This window comes from Seriola lalandi, unplaced genomic scaffold (genome assembly GCF_002814215.2).
Source record: "Seriola lalandi dorsalis isolate HSWRI2012SDOR001 ecotype SW California unplaced genomic scaffold, Sedor1 jcf7180002054959, whole genome shotgun sequence".
In the NCBI taxonomy this organism is placed as follows: Eukaryota; Metazoa; Chordata; class Actinopteri; order Carangiformes; family Carangidae; genus Seriola; species Seriola lalandi.
In genome coordinates, this window is record NW_019525510.1 from 673750 (window position 1) to 689444 (window position 15695).

At 40.2% G+C, this 15695-nt stretch overlaps 1 protein-coding gene across 1 annotated transcript in view; it reads right to left on the minus strand.

Moving 5' to 3' along the window:
- LOC111645918 (CUB and sushi domain-containing protein 1-like) overlaps positions 1–15695 on the minus strand; it is a 282987-nt gene that overhangs the window by 67337 nt on the left and 199955 nt on the right. The window contains exons 31-39 of the mRNA XM_087170782.1: positions 13920–14036; positions 13693–13806; positions 11705–11800; positions 11347–11550; positions 10831–10955; positions 10614–10710; positions 9439–9543; positions 1400–1518; positions 926–995 (exon numbers count right to left, since the gene is read on the minus strand). Coding sequence (XP_087026908.1) covers positions 926–995; positions 1400–1518; positions 9439–9543; positions 10614–10710; positions 10831–10955; positions 11347–11550; positions 11705–11800; positions 13693–13806; positions 13920–14036 — 1047 coding nt within the window. The remainder of the gene's footprint in view (positions 1–925; positions 996–1399; positions 1519–9438; positions 9544–10613; positions 10711–10830; positions 10956–11346; positions 11551–11704; positions 11801–13692; positions 13807–13919; positions 14037–15695) is intronic.

Here is a 15695-nt window from a genome sequence, read left to right on the forward strand (position 1 = left end):
TATGGCACCCTATTATGGTGCCCCTACCTATTGACAAATTTGAACATGATTTAGTTAACGCAACTGTCTCTGACTGAAATAGGAAATGCTGAATTAGACACATAGTGAAGGGAGCTGTGACAGATTTGAGTTTAGTTAGTCCTGACAAGTCATGGTTGAGTTTAACTGGAATTGGCTTTCTAGACCTACTAAGGTCTTCACTAAGGACTGAATTATTCAGGCCTAAACACAAACATCAATGTAATCAAAGTTCCTTAACACTATTGGAGAAGTTAGGAAGCTTTGGCCTTCAGCACAAGGTACAAAATTCTGTTTGTACCGAGCAGGTGTATTGATTTTTTAGATCGCTGACTCTATGTCACTGACAAAGTTACAACCCCAAATTTGATTTCAAGCTGGTAACATTAAATATAACAACTGAATCATAGTTCAGACTTGCATTTTCTCATTAAGTTATTTCTGTTTATTATTTTTGATTTAGAATTAAAATTCCATTGACAGTTCTGTATTATGTTACCATGAGTGGATACAGTCATTTTAAACTGAGCTGCCTGATAAAACCATAGTACTGTTTCAGCAACTGACAAGGTCATTGGCTTAATATAGAAGAAATCATGCTTTACTGACTTGAATCTAAAGTTTCTATTTTAAAATATGATATCAATTTTAACTGACTTTTGTCTTGTAACGAAAAAATGCTATTTTTTAATATACTATATAATACAGCTGAAGAATTCCACACACTGACATGTAATCAGTGATTGAATATACTGATTTTGATATTACCCTCAAAATGTAAAATAAGAAAGAGTTAAAAGCTAAAGGTTCAACGCCAACCTGCAGGATGTATTTTTTCCCCATTGGATCAATCATTCATTATGCAATTCATCCAGCAGTTCAGTGTCCTGGTGTGAGTGTGTGTTACCTATGCAAAGAGGAGGTGGGTAGTTCCATCTGCGCACAGTACCAGGCATGCAGGAAATGTGAGAATGGCCCTGAAAATGTTAATATAGTTGGTTAGGTTCAAGAAGAAGAGAGGGGAAGTCATTTTTGGTACATTTTCAACAGTCTTTTAAATTAAAATATTAAAGAAACAAGTGGAGGAAAATGTGCAATCTCAGCATTTTCTAAGGGTGGGAATTTGATTTCTATTTCATTTCAGAGCAGGACAATAATTCGGTTTTGCTCTTAACTAATGTAAAACTACAACCATTTCATGTTATTGCATGCTTGCTAACTGACACTGACACCAGTGTGTTTGTCTGTACACAAGGTTTGTTTTACAGTATCTACTCTTCTTCCAATAAGCAACATTTGAAAATCATTTCCTGATAAATTAATGCTATCCACAATTTGTAAAAATATATACAAACTGTACGTCAGTTTATGTTTTCATTACCTGTAATGTGTACCCAGGCTCACAGGTGAACGCCACCACTTCATTGACCATGTATCTGTCACCATTTTTAATGCCATTGGCTGGGATCATTGGCTCTGGACAGGTGGTGAGACCAACAGCTACAAAAAATAAAATACAATAAAGAAAGAACAAAAGCATGATTAACTATTTAATTACTATTATTTATTGTATCATTAAGTTTTCTATGCAATAATTACTTAGCCTTTGGCTCAAGTCCTTTGTCCAGTGAACATGCTATGATGATAATATAGACAGGAAAATACTGTAAATTTGACCTGATGGTCACTTCTTTAAGTTCTAGACAGCTAAAGCCCCATTACTGCATTGACCTTTTTTTTCAATTAACTAAAGTCATTTTATTCTAATTTTATTCTATACTTTAACAATAGCAGAATAATTTCCCTCTTCTGTTCTCTACCTCTACGTACTTTAGTAGCCAAAAAGACCTTTACCACTGTCTTTCCCATCTTCCTCTTTCAGTTGTATGTGACCTTTCTCTTGAGTACAGCATTTACAAGGCACAATCACAGCAAAACACAGCAGTTTACATAATATCTGTTTCCCATAGGATAATTTTGAACTACTACTTTTGAATTTTTTAACTACTAAAAGATTGGTCGGCTAAACTCGTATCATTATTAGTTTTAATTTATCAACCTCCTGGTCCAGCAAGTTTTTTCTTAGTTCACTGACTTTCCGATTTCTATTATTAAGGCTATAGGCAAAGTGATTACTGAACTTCTTTATATTACAGATTATTTTAATTTCAAACACGTTTCAGGTGCCACTCACACAGTTGGTCCATATTTTGGACCTTGTTTTTTTCTCTTTGACAAAAAACACTCTTTTTATCAGTGATGATAAATGCATTTTCCTTGAACTCTCTGTAAATGCTGACTCTTTATATCGTAAAAACTCTTTGTTCTCACATCATCACTCAGAGATCAGTTCTCAGAGCATTTTTGCCGTGATCTTAATACAAATCTTGATAATGTTAAGTAATTAATGCAGTCTTTTGATGAGCATTGTTCCTCACTGTTGGACAAAGTGGGACCTTTAAAGATCAGGACTAGGGCTATCTACAACACTTCTCTGTGGATGAGGGATGCTGTCCACTGTCTGAGATGGAAGTGTCGCAGGACGGAACAAATATGGAAAACCTGCGGGCTGGAAGTACATCGCCTATACATTAAAGACCTCCAATTTTCTTTTAATACATCAGTGATGACTATTAGGTCCAGTATTCATCCTGGGACTTGCTTACCCAGCTCTAGCCTTTGCCTGTCTCCTACTATTCTGGACTTTTTCCAACCTATCAGTTTACAAGGAACACGCACGCGTGCTTCTCTGCTGTATTTCAGTGACATCAGCTGCACACACAACGCATGCAATGTGTTTCCTGCATTAGATCCTACTGTGCCCAAGAACTATAAGCCTATATTTAAACTCACTTTTTGGTCAAATATTTTAGAGAAGGTTGTGGAAAAACAATTCACATGCATGCATTTCATAATGCCGCTGTAAGAATACTCACTAGGTCAAATAGATTGAAATAGTCTCATATTATCCGTATATTCACATCCCTTTACTGGCTCCCTGTTACATATAGTATCCAGTTTAAAATTTACATTCTTATATACAGAGCACTGCATGGTCAAGCATTCTTATAAACAGAGCACTGCATGATCAGGCTCCTGTGCAGGTCCAATAAGCTAAATTTACTGTCTGTCCCAGTCCCACGCACCTGCTTAATGACCCGTGATGATGAAGCTTTTGAGGCCATTGCACCTAAACTGCCCACACCCTTAAAGTCTGCTGAGTCTGTGGATTCTTTTAAAAAGCAGCTTAAGGTGCATCTGTTTAGACAGGCATGTGGGTAAACTGTTTGTACCAGGTCTGTATTTTATGTATTTATTATCTATTTTATTATGTACAGTGGTTTTTGCATTTTTTATATGCTTTTGTTATCTTAACTTTGTATCTCTGATGTGGATCTGTAACACACTTTATAACTAATGTCTGCGAAAAGTGCTATATAAATAAACTTTACTTACTTACTATTAAAGTCTCTGAGTAAATTAGACAACAAAGTTTTTCAACACATAAAAGAAAAGTAAGAGAAAATTAGATTAATTTGATGAGAAAAACAAATGTGGCAGATTATACTCAAGAGCTCATTTATAAATCGCATAATAAAAATGTTTGAACATTGTCAGCAGTGACAGGTGCCTCTGAAATGTGCTTAAAAATACGCAAAAGTAACATAATGACTCTATGTATTCCCAAAACAGTAAAGGTTAAATACATCCTTAATAAGTTTGACAGCAGCCAGCCCTTTATCAAATAGCATCAGTAAGAGTGTATCTGTGTGTTCATGTGCGTCTGTGTGCGTCTGTGTGTATGTGTTTGAGTCTGCTTGTGTGTTTCACTTGAAAAATTCCGCAGGAGACTGCCCTAGAGCGGTTACCATGGCAACACAGGGGTGGAAGAGGGGTAGAGAGTGAAAGAAGGGGGGGGGGTTGTGTGTGTGCGTGTGTGTGCCCATGAGTGACTGTTTCATGAGTGTGTGCTTGCAGAGGGGTATGAGGAAGACTTTTTTTTTTTTTTAGATGAAGCATAAGTGAAAAAGCTGCATGAGACTGTAACTTGCAGACACACATTTGCACACACCATGTATTATTAGGCAGAGCATCAGCAGGCTGTCATGACAACTGATCAATGAAACTATTCCATTAGGCTGACCATCTCTCTCTCTCCCTCTCCCTATGTCTCTGTGTGCTAGCAAACTGCTCCCTCTTTCCCCCGGTTATGAGAGAGCAGTGATGCTCTGTAAAATGCTGACAGTACCACAAACCACCCCACTAGGGCCACTAGACTACAACTAGTCAGTGTCAGCATTTAAGTCTAAATGACTGGATTTACTATACTCCTGTTCCTGTTTATTTGATGACACACAAGGGAGAGAGATGTCTCACTCTGTGCTTTAAAAGAAAGGCCTTTCAGTCAGCTTTAAATGATGAGAACATCATCACCACAATTATCCACGTGCCCCCAGCAGATGATTTTGTCTACTTGTACAAACTACCACATTACTGCAAAACTGGCATGGAGATTTTGGGCATGGAGCACAATAGCTAAACACTGGGTAAATTTGACGACATGTGGCTAAATCTGGCAGCTGGTAAATTATTTAAAAACATGAGAAGATACTGTTTACCCTTTACTGTTTTTAGCTCTGAGGGATCGTTTTTCCAGGTTCCACAGGAAACATAGTGGAAAACAGAAAACAGCACAGTGAAAGATCAGTGAACAACACAAATTGTTCCAGAAATAGTTCCACTATTGCAGGTTTTTGAGTTTAAAGTCTATGAATTGAAAATCATTAACAAGACTCCACTGTTTAAATGCACTCTAAGTCTTTTTTGTTATATTGGTTGTATTTTCTTTTTACTGTGAAGCAAGGGTTAATAATTTATAATTTTGATGTCTCTGTTCATATCACATATTCAACAGTTAGGTTGACTGATCTCTGCAAAACTTGGTGTTTAATGAAAAAGTTGCAAGCCTACTTTGTGGCAAGACTTCCTGTAAAGAACCTCTCATGCAAACTTGGAACAAATTCTGCTCTAGATTAAAGTGTTGCCACTCATTTTGAGATGAGCAAAACTACCATCTAAGAACTATAACAGCTCTTGTGATGATGTAATGTATGATTAATATTTGGACGGGGATCTTGGAAAAACTTGCAGCATGTTGTTATTGCAATTGGTTACCAGGATGACACCAAATAACGTGCTTGCTGGCTAATACCATGAAACAGCAGGTATTGTGTTGGTTTTGCCATATAAGCACAGCAGAAACATTAAGAGGACAGATGGTTATTCTTTATAATATAGACAACAAAGAGCAGGGGTATTCAAATACAAGCTGTGGAGCATAATGTCCCCAATGTCACGGGTCAAGCACGGTTGGATTAAGAAAGTCATGGCTGAGTTGTAAAAACTCTAAACCCTATTTCTTTATTAACTGTAGAAGTGATGGCTTTGTTGTGTAACCAAGTCCTCAAAATTGGGCACAAAAGGTGTCATGGCCAGGTAGACACTTAACACTACTAAGTGTTACAGAGTTTGCTATATGCTTTTCACTGTATTCATAGTTGCAAAAGCTCACCCACAGCACAATCTTGTTGTCAACTTTTACCACTCATCACAAAGGCCTGCTGTCTCCTTTGAAAATCATGCAACCTAGCATTGAGCATATCTTGTAGATTGGATGAGTATTTCTCAGTCTTGACCATTAACCATTCTTCGCATGGCTTTAGTTTTGAACCTGACATTTCACTTTTTTAACCTGCAGGCCACCCATTGACAGCAGCCTTGCTAAATGCAGCGACTACTGTTGGGTGGGTAGGGTTGGATTAAAATTTTGTTAAGTGTGGAAAATGAGCATGGAAAACCTATACAGAAATCCATGTGTATAAATTAGTTATTAAAATAAGATAATAATAATAATCAAACAAAGACCTAGAGATAGAGGCAGGTTCAAAAAGTGATTGGGTTGATTAAGTAACTGGAAAGAGGTGTGAGTGGGAATGATTACAAACGAAAAACTGTTGAGTAAGCGGCACAGGAAAAAAACATCTAGTGGCTGAATGAAGAATGACAGGTCTGAAGGGAAGTACATGGAGATTAAGGAAAGTGAGCAATGGCTGGAGACAAGGGCCAAGGAGTGACAGTAATTGCCCCCTCCCCTCAAGGGATGGATTCCAGATGTCCCTGGGCAAAAATCAATCAAGTCCAGCAGGGTGGGTGGTGGTGGTCTTGACGCAGGATCACTGGAGCAGTAGTCCTCAGGCAGATGGCCGGAGGGCAGGACAGAAGTGGAGCCTCTCAACTCCAGAACAAAAAAATTAAACTGGTTCAGTGGACAATGGTGAGGGCAGGATCACTCTGGGGGGTAGTGGCGAAGGAAAGATGACTCTGGATGTCAAGCAAGAGGCTGGTGGTGATGGAGGGTCCCCTCTGGAAGAAGAGTAAGACATTGGGCTCAGACTCGGTGACTGGTCCAGGGGTAGGCTGCCCGCAGCAACTGAGATTAAGTCCAAGTGATGGTCTGGGAGGTCTGGCAGTATGGGACTCTCAACTGGAGATCAGGAGCAGGTGTCGGCCAGACTGCCAACTGGGAATAGGCTTAACGTTGGTCGATTCAGGAACAGCAACAGGAACAGGCATGGCATTGGCCGGGATACAAGAATTTAGAATAGGCTTGGGAATAGATGAGAAGTTGGTCGGGATGGCTGATTCAGGAACAGACTTGGGGACAGGACTGACATTGGCTGGGGAGGGTAAGGAATAGACACAGGAACAAGTGAAATGTTGGCTGGTACCCCTGACTTAATAGCAGGTGAGACGTCAGCTGGGACTCCCGACACGGGAACAGGCAGGGCGGACAGCCCACTCATGGTCTGGCTGGGCATCAATCGTGGCACTGGGCAATGGAGGATGTGGTTCACTGGGCAGCTGAGGCACAGGGTCAATGGGCAGCTGAGGCTCTATGGAGCTTGGCAGCTGAGTCTCTCTATGAAGCCGGGCAACTTGTCATCTTTGAGACCCATGCTTCTTTATGGGGGCAACAACCCCTAGATACATCCCGGCAAGAGCAAGGCGAGTCCCAGCGAAAGGGGATAGCTAAAGGTCTGCAGGGTCAGGATCAAAAAGGATGCTAACCAGCTCAGATACAAACTTGAGGCTAGCAGGCTGGAGTCTAGCTGACTGTGGTGCAGGTTGGAAGCTAGCCGGCTGGGATGCGGAATTGAGGGGTAGCAGGCCAGAGGCTAGCTGACTGGGGTTCAGGCGGCAGGAAGCAAGCAAACTGACCTACGCATTACCTTATGAGAAACAAGCAGAAGGTTGGCAGACTCTGGAACAGGCTGGTGGCTAGCAGTCTGGGAGATTTGTGAGGAATTAGGGGTGTTTAGAAAGTTCTGGAGCCCGTCAGGTAAGGAATTCCTCAGCCATGGTTTTGAGGACACTCCTCTACATGCCGACTTCAGTGCAGTCTCTTTATACTCTCTGCCAGGGGCTCTTTTCCACTTCCCATTCCAGCACACAAGGGGTGACAGATCATAACGTTCTTCTTCAAAAAGGTCTGCTGGGTCCATAACTGGTCGGATTATACTGTCAGGTCTTGCTGATAACAGCACAAGCACACAGACACACAAAGACAGGCTAACACACTGAAGAAGTCTTTAATATATGAAAACAGGCTTACAGACAGATGGGTGGATGAGCAGGCAAGCGGAACAGAAATCCAAAAAAAACATGTAATCCATAACACAGGAAACAAGAACCAAGGTCAATACACAGGAACACAAGGGAACACAAAAACTTTGACAAAGAGCTAGAGACAGAGGTAGGTTTAAATAGTGACTGGGATGATAAGCTACCTGGGAACAAGTCTGTGCGTGTGGGAGGGGAAGCTAGGTGATTACAAATAGAAATCAGATCAGTAAGTCGACCAGGAAAAAAGCACTTTGACATCTAATGGATGGATGGAGAATGATGGTTCTGAAGGGGATAACATTGAGATCAAGGAAAGTGAGGAAGGGCTGGAGACAAAGGCCAAGGAGAATCAGAAAGGAGACTGCGACACACGTACAATGCACCATGTGATCAGAGCTGATCACCAAGTCTGCTGAGATCCACACAAGTATTACAAATAGTGGCAGAAAGACCCATGGTCCACAGTTACAGAACCGACCCAACCTGATAGACTGAATATAATTTGGTCGCAGCCTGACTTGGTTCTCTATTACGTCTGCGTTACAAAGAACTGTGAGGAGCCGTGAGGACCTCTAATCCAGACCCTACTGCCAGCACAGGTTCCCAAAATCCTCTCTCCATAGCCCTGATAAAGAAGCAAAGCTCAAAAAGCCCAAAGAGACTACCACCTGCACTGCTCTCAACTCAATAATATATGTGTCGCAGGCTTGACCAAAATAAATGCTAAAACATAAAAATAGAAGAAGTGGCTCATCTCACACTGAGTACCATTTCCTGCTGCAGATTATTTATGATACTGTATATGAAAGGATCCAGTTCTAATGAAAGTGTCACATATGGAGTCGTCATTTCAGTCAGATTTGGGTTGGATCACGAGAATCTGCTAATAAAAGCCTTATTGAAAAACTAAACAGTTAAAAATACACTGAAACCGAAATATAGACAGATGCATTACACTGTGCACTTAAGTGACCCTTCTTCTAGGTTTCCACTCCTAGTGATGACATGAAGACACACAGAATCAACAAAAATACAGACCATTGAGCCACAAAAGTGTGCATTCACCCACACACACACACACACACACACACACACACACACGCAAACATTCACATGTAGAAATGTGCGCCCACACACACTAAACCTCTTACACATACTCACAAAAGGGGACATGTTCATTGATCTAGAAGTGATTCTAAGTTAAAACAACTACAAAGGACTGAAAAGCACAACCATGCCCTGACAGGTGTGTATATGTGTAAGTGCATGATGTTAATATCCATGTCCATACTTTTGTCTGTCTACGACATATTTGTATGTACGTGCCTTTCTTTTGCACTTATGTGCGTGTATAACACAAGCAAATGCACTTTGTGTGTGTATTTGTCTGACTCTACGTGTTTCTATTTACGTCTCTCTAGGTGTGTGTTCTGTGTGTGTGCTCCAATGTTGGTCTCAGTATGTGTGTATGCTCTCAGGCAGTACCAGTTCAGGTCACTGACTCTTGTTATTTGATGTTGAAGTTTTGTCTGCAACAGTGTGTGTGTGTGTGTGTGTGTGTGTGTGTGTGTGTGTGTGTGTGTGTGTGTGTGTGTGTGTGTGCTTGTGTGTATTTTTGGTTTCTGGAAAGATGGGACCCAATATTCACTCCTTGATTGTTTTACTTAACCAAGTATATTCTTTTTTAAACCGACAAACTTATCACACTATCTGTCTGTCTTAAAAGCTTTTACTTACTCTTGTATTCTAGGTGAAAGCCGGCTGCCACCACACTGATGTCACTCTGAAAGTGCAAAAGGAGCTGATTTGATGTTGAGTTAAGGAGGGCTGGGGCTGTAGTTCCTGTAAAAGACAAGATATAAAGATACAACAGAACCAACATATACAAAGTGGTTACAACATTAGCATATTGCATGGAAATTCTCACTAGATATTAAAAACACAAAGGAATTTATATAAAAATACCGTCAAAGTCTATGTAACACAACACACAGGTCATACAGGAAGAAATAGAACAACTAGTGACACTTTTTGAGCGAGCAGATTATGACCATAACTGTTGTTTAAATCCTGATAACAGATGGGAAATTATATGTAGAGAAGGTGAACGACCCCTTGCCCTCCATGGACAGCTAGCATTTTAGTGTCCTTATGTGAAGCAACCCTCATGTGCCCCTGTGAAGCTGCTCAACGCCAGATCACGGTGGTTATAGTGGGCAGCTCCCCTGTGTGCCTTCTTGAGAAGGGCACATTCATTTGTGTGTATGTGTGTGTGCGTGTGCGTGTGCATGTGGCCCTGTGGGCGGCATGTTTTATGTGTGATAGGTGTGTGACAGGTATGTGCTTGGGGCAGGTCACAGGGGAAACTCCACTGGGAAATTGTAAAAGGTTAGATCATTCTTTATCCCCCCTGTCTTCTTTCTCTCCCTCTTTCTCTCTCTTTTTTTGTCCATCCTTCACTCAGCTTCATGGTGAAACTCTTATCTTCCCTCCTTTCCTCTCTTCCTCTCACTGACTGCCTGGAAAATGAAAAAAAATTGTACTTTTATCATTAATTAAAGTTATATATCATATTTTTTGGTATTACAACTCATCCATCACAGAGTATCCCGTATATGCTCTATGTGTGTATCTATAGTTTAAGACCTGCCATATCTAATTCATCATAGATCATGTGCATGTGTTTGTGTGTGAGTATATGTTTGTCAGTCTGTATGTGTGTGTGTGTGTGTTTGTGTGTGTGTGTGTGTGTGTGTGTGTGTGTGTGTGTGTGTGTGTGTGTGTGTGTGTGTGTCTATAGTTTAGAAGCTGTCATATCTCATCCATCATAGATCCGGAGTGTTTGTGTGCATGGGTGTCTGTGCGTGAGTTTGTGTGTTCATGTGTGTGTATGTGTAAGCATATTGTCATACCAGAAAATGACCCTAATTTAGGAGCTGTCATGTCTCCTCCATCGTAGATCTCCAGAGAGTCCCAGTTGTGCTCAGTAGCAAACGTCATCACTTGGATCTTGATAGTAAACAATGAAAATAAATGAACATAACAACCTCAGAGTTTATGTGGATCCTCCACAGTTAGTGTATATAAAGTGCCTTATACATTTATATATACGTGTTTACATATCTGTACCTGTATCCCAGCCCCTTCACTGACATGGATCCTCCACAGACAGTTGAGACTGTTTGGGTAGGGTTCAGGATAGCCAGGAGACAGTATTGTACCACGGCGTTCGGTCACATTGCCACTGCAGGGAACTAGAATGAAGACATAAAATATGGATTTCTTGGCAAAGTCTATTAACTAAATAGCTAATGGATAGGGCAGGTTGTTGGAATATAGCAGCGCATACCCTGGGACAATATGGTATTCAAATTACCACTGCAGGGAGCCAGAGAAAATATGATAACAAATGTTATTTATGGTATTAACTGAGGTGACAGTTGAAGCTGTTTGCAAAAGGCTTGGTCTCAGCAGAGAGAGATTTCATGCAGGCATACATTTAGTTTAGTTAGAATTAATGTCAAAATCCCAGCTCTTGTAGTACTGGATGATTCACAGAAAGCCAAAGGACTGATTACTTCTTTGGAGCTGCTTATGTTAGCTGGTTTTATTCTTTGTAGATTTCAGTGTATCAACCAGCCTTACCTATACAGGTTGGTGTTGTTGCATTCCATTGTGCGAGGGCACCTGGCACGGCCTGGCACCGGATAGCACTGGATCCTTTAAGCAGATACCCTGGACTGCACTCAAACCGAACCACAGAGCCGGCTGAGAACTCTGAACCGATCCGCCTGCCGTACCGAGGCTCTGGCACTGAACTGCACTGACTGTCACTGGTGCGAGGCACCGCTACAATAATGACAGTAATTAAATAATATGAGAAGAATGAGGAAAGAAAAAACAGAACTGTAGTTAAGTAAAGGGACTCTCTCAACTGATGTTGAATCAGAATTATGCAATAGGCAACTTATTGTGTGAGACAGAGAAACAAAGTGAAAGTTACCTTGGTAGACAAAGTGAAAGCCTTTAGCTGACTGGCCACTCTTAGCATTGAACCGCAACATGATCTGATTGGAAGTCGCCAACGGCAGTGTTTCTCCTGGGACACACAATTACACATGAGCGCATGCACGCACACACACACGCACACACATGCACACACACAAAATTAATCCTTAACCTCGTCTCCCAAAAACACACAGTCATTTTTTTCTCACTGCAGACAATTGAGACACAGAACATAACAAACTTAATTTCAATTATGAACATTTATGTACATACACACACACACACACACACACACACACGCAGTCTGTACTGTATATGGTTTACAGTCGTAACATAGCTCTTGGAAGGGTTTCTTTGTCATATTCGCCTTGTGGTAAAATGTAGTCCTCACAAGAGTAAGAATGCAAGAACAGTCACACACACACACACACACACACACACACACACACACACATACACACACACACCAAATCAGAGGGACATACACACAAATTTATAGGCACACACATACACAGGGAAACGAAGTAACAGTGATAAATGAGAAAAACATGGCCTGGTGTGGCTGACATTTAGAGCCATCATTAGCTGCGTGGGGATGTGTGTGTGTATGTGTAAGTTTGGTATGCGTGTATATGTTTTAATGTGTTTGTGCGTCAGGATAATCAGTCAGTTAGCTGGAACAATGTGCTACAAATCTGTTTGCCCGTGCGTATGTGTGAGCGTGTGCAAGTATACATGCATGGTAATGATAGGGTAATGATGTGGATAACATTTATTTTGTAAAGCCTGGTGTGTTTCATTCTTCGCTGCCAGTTTTAGTCAAAAGGAGGATTTCAAACCCAAATTAACTTTAAGGAATAAGCCACCCATTCTATATTATATAAACTGGCCTCTTTCCTTTGAACTAACTTAGATGGATAGTAGTTGGAAAGAAAAATGTTGCACAATGTGCAGCTACATTTAGCCAAACAAAAACTGTCACATCCTCTTTATATGCTGATATAAGCTCACTGATCCACTCCATGAAGGAAAATATAAAAAAAAAGCATATAGAAACAAAACTATGGGCCTTGGTGTACAATAGAAATAAATGTTTGAGGGAACTATCATCATTAATCATATTCATGTTTTTATTCTCAAACTCCACTGTCCTCTAGTTATTGTTAAGATAACTTTACTGGTAGTTACAGTCTTGTCTTTTATTAAACAGTGTAATTTTTCTCACTCGTAATTCTACAAGCACACAAAAGAATAAACAAAACAGAGAAAATATTTAAAAAGTCCTGTTTTTCACAGAAAGAAATTAAATGTCAGTTCCACTGGGGTTACCCTGCAGCAAGCCCCCTGGCCGTGACACACAACAGAGGAACATGAAACTCTGAGGCAATGAGAGCACATTTAGCCAGAAACTATGTTAATCAATATTTCTTCATATTTCATTCTTCACACTATGACATTTACATTGATTTTTGCCTCATCTTTCAATCTGCATCCATTCTAAGTGTGTTATTATGTAGCGCCTCAAACTGTTGCCAAACTGGGATGACTCAAAGTTGAAGGATAAGGAAACCCAGGGAGGATTATGTTGAGGAGTACCAGTGCTACTGTACGTTGTACGGGCCCTACTGCTGATTCCTTCTTGTAAAGATATCCCATAATGGATTTTCACCAAATACATCACTGTCAAATAAACTGTGATAACGAACACTGGTGTTGTGTTCTACAGCCCCCAAGAGCTGCTTGCTTACAGAGGATTTCATTATTTTCCTTGTTCAAAAATGTGTTCAGGAGCAACCAAAAAAGGAAAACAGCAGAAAACTTTAAAACATAAAAACTGAGTGGCAGCTTTTTAAAAATAGATTGGCATGTTAAGTCACAGGTTAAAAAAAAACAATCAGAAACCAGTTTCTTTTATGGTAGCATGACCCAATAGCCTTCCTTCAGCTGTGTCTGACACTTAATCAGTCCCATTCAGAGACTCACCTGAATGTGACCCAGCCAGGGAGCTAAGCAATCGAGCGTTCTCATTGGCTCCATCAAACAGCTCAACAGAGTCATTCATTGCTGTCTGGAAAACGGCAAACTGACCAAACACCACTGGAGAAGATGAACAAACCAGAAGACAGACAAATAATCATAGAAATGAATAAATATATAAATTAGCTTTTGTGTTGTATAAGCATGTACGGTATGCTTATTTATGCACTTACCAAACTGTGGAGACACAGTGATGTAATAGGAGCAAGTCTGTCTTGTAGTGTAGTTTAGGGGATAGTTTGGAGATAAAACAACTCCTTCAGATCCACCATACTGTCCACCGCATGGAGCTGTAGAAAGACAGAGAGATTTTTTAAACTTTAAAAACATCTTAATGCCATGTTTTAGGTACTGCTCACATGTTTTTTAAAGTGTGTATTTTTCAAAGAGAGAGGGCAAGATTCATAAAGGCTTTTGCACTTCACTTCAAACACAATCTGTTCCTGAAAGACATGCATATTATTATCAAACAGATTCACCAGTCTGGAAAGGCACTTTATCTGTTTACCAAGGTGCATCTTCCGTGAGATTCGTGAAGTGCCCCTCTCGGCTTTATGTGTATGCATTTAGGGAAGGATTGTGCAAATGGCAGCATGATATATAAGTGTAGGTCTATCTCCTGCACTTAATAATGTTCACAAATTGCAAGGGCCATGTCTGGAAACTTATTCACCTTGAAGAGCAAGTGCAAGTTGCTGTAAATGTGCCAAAAGAAGGTTATTGTGGGAAGCGAGAGAATATATAATGAATATGAATATATAATATAAAAAGAATATAAAATATATTCTATAGAAATCGCAGCACAGAACGGGTTAAAAACACAATGTAGAGGTGTGCAGGGGGGTTGCACTGAATTACAAAATAACAATCAGCTTTTGAGAAATAAAAAAAAGCAGTAAAATGAACACAATATCTGCAAAATTTATAACACCATATAAAAAGGGCATTTTGAGTTATGTCAATCAATTTGAACTCAGACTGATGCTTACTCAATTACATGTTTTTGTAATACGACATGGTGTTGGTTATATGCAGCCCAGCAGCTTTTCAGACTTGACTGTCCAAACTTATTATATTTAATCTGATATTTGATAACTAATTAAGTGTTTTTTCTATTTAACAGAACGGCCCGGCCTGCTACACTGGCATTTTTAGGGTTGAGCACTGACAGGTGTTAAGACCCTATTGGAATTGCCCTGGTAATTTATCTTCTTCTTCCTGAAAATAAATCCGATTTTTGAGGGCCTACACATTCTCAAAAACTCATGAAACTTTGCAGGTGACAGTGGGGTGAAAATATACATGTTTTATGTACATAATGCTTGGCATAATGTTTGGTGCCACATAGCAGGAAATCACATATTACATCTAAACATGGCATCCATTGGTCGTGATGATGCACAGCTGCATTGACTTGCCTACTCCCAGTATCCCCAATGTGTGTGACAGTGCGAGGGCCTGCTCAATGCTGCTTGCAACTGTAAGTTTTTGTTCATTTTTTTTTTATAAATTATTTTTGTTTCCCTGCACCTTTTGAGTGCTCCTTCACTAACAAAATACATCTAGTCACTGAGTACATAAAAAGCCATTGCCCCGAAAACAGATGCTAATTTCACACAGGCTGCAAGCACAAATAGGTTTGCAATGTGCTTTTGTGTACATACAGTGTCTTAGAATTGCAGGGACACACATAAATTATAGTCAGATTTAGCTTGCACTAGGTAAGACCTTGACTTGTTTAGGGAGTTAATCACTATATACTGTCACCTTAATGCCAACCACTAAACAGTGCTTGTTAGGTAAACTGGAAACCTAACGACTGTAAACTGGCCACTGAATGTGAAAAATTGTCAATCTGTATGTGTTAGGCCTGTGCTTAAATAGCAGTGTGTCCAGGGGTTACAATACCTATCACACAGGTCATGCTGGGAACCCTCCATGACTCTGAA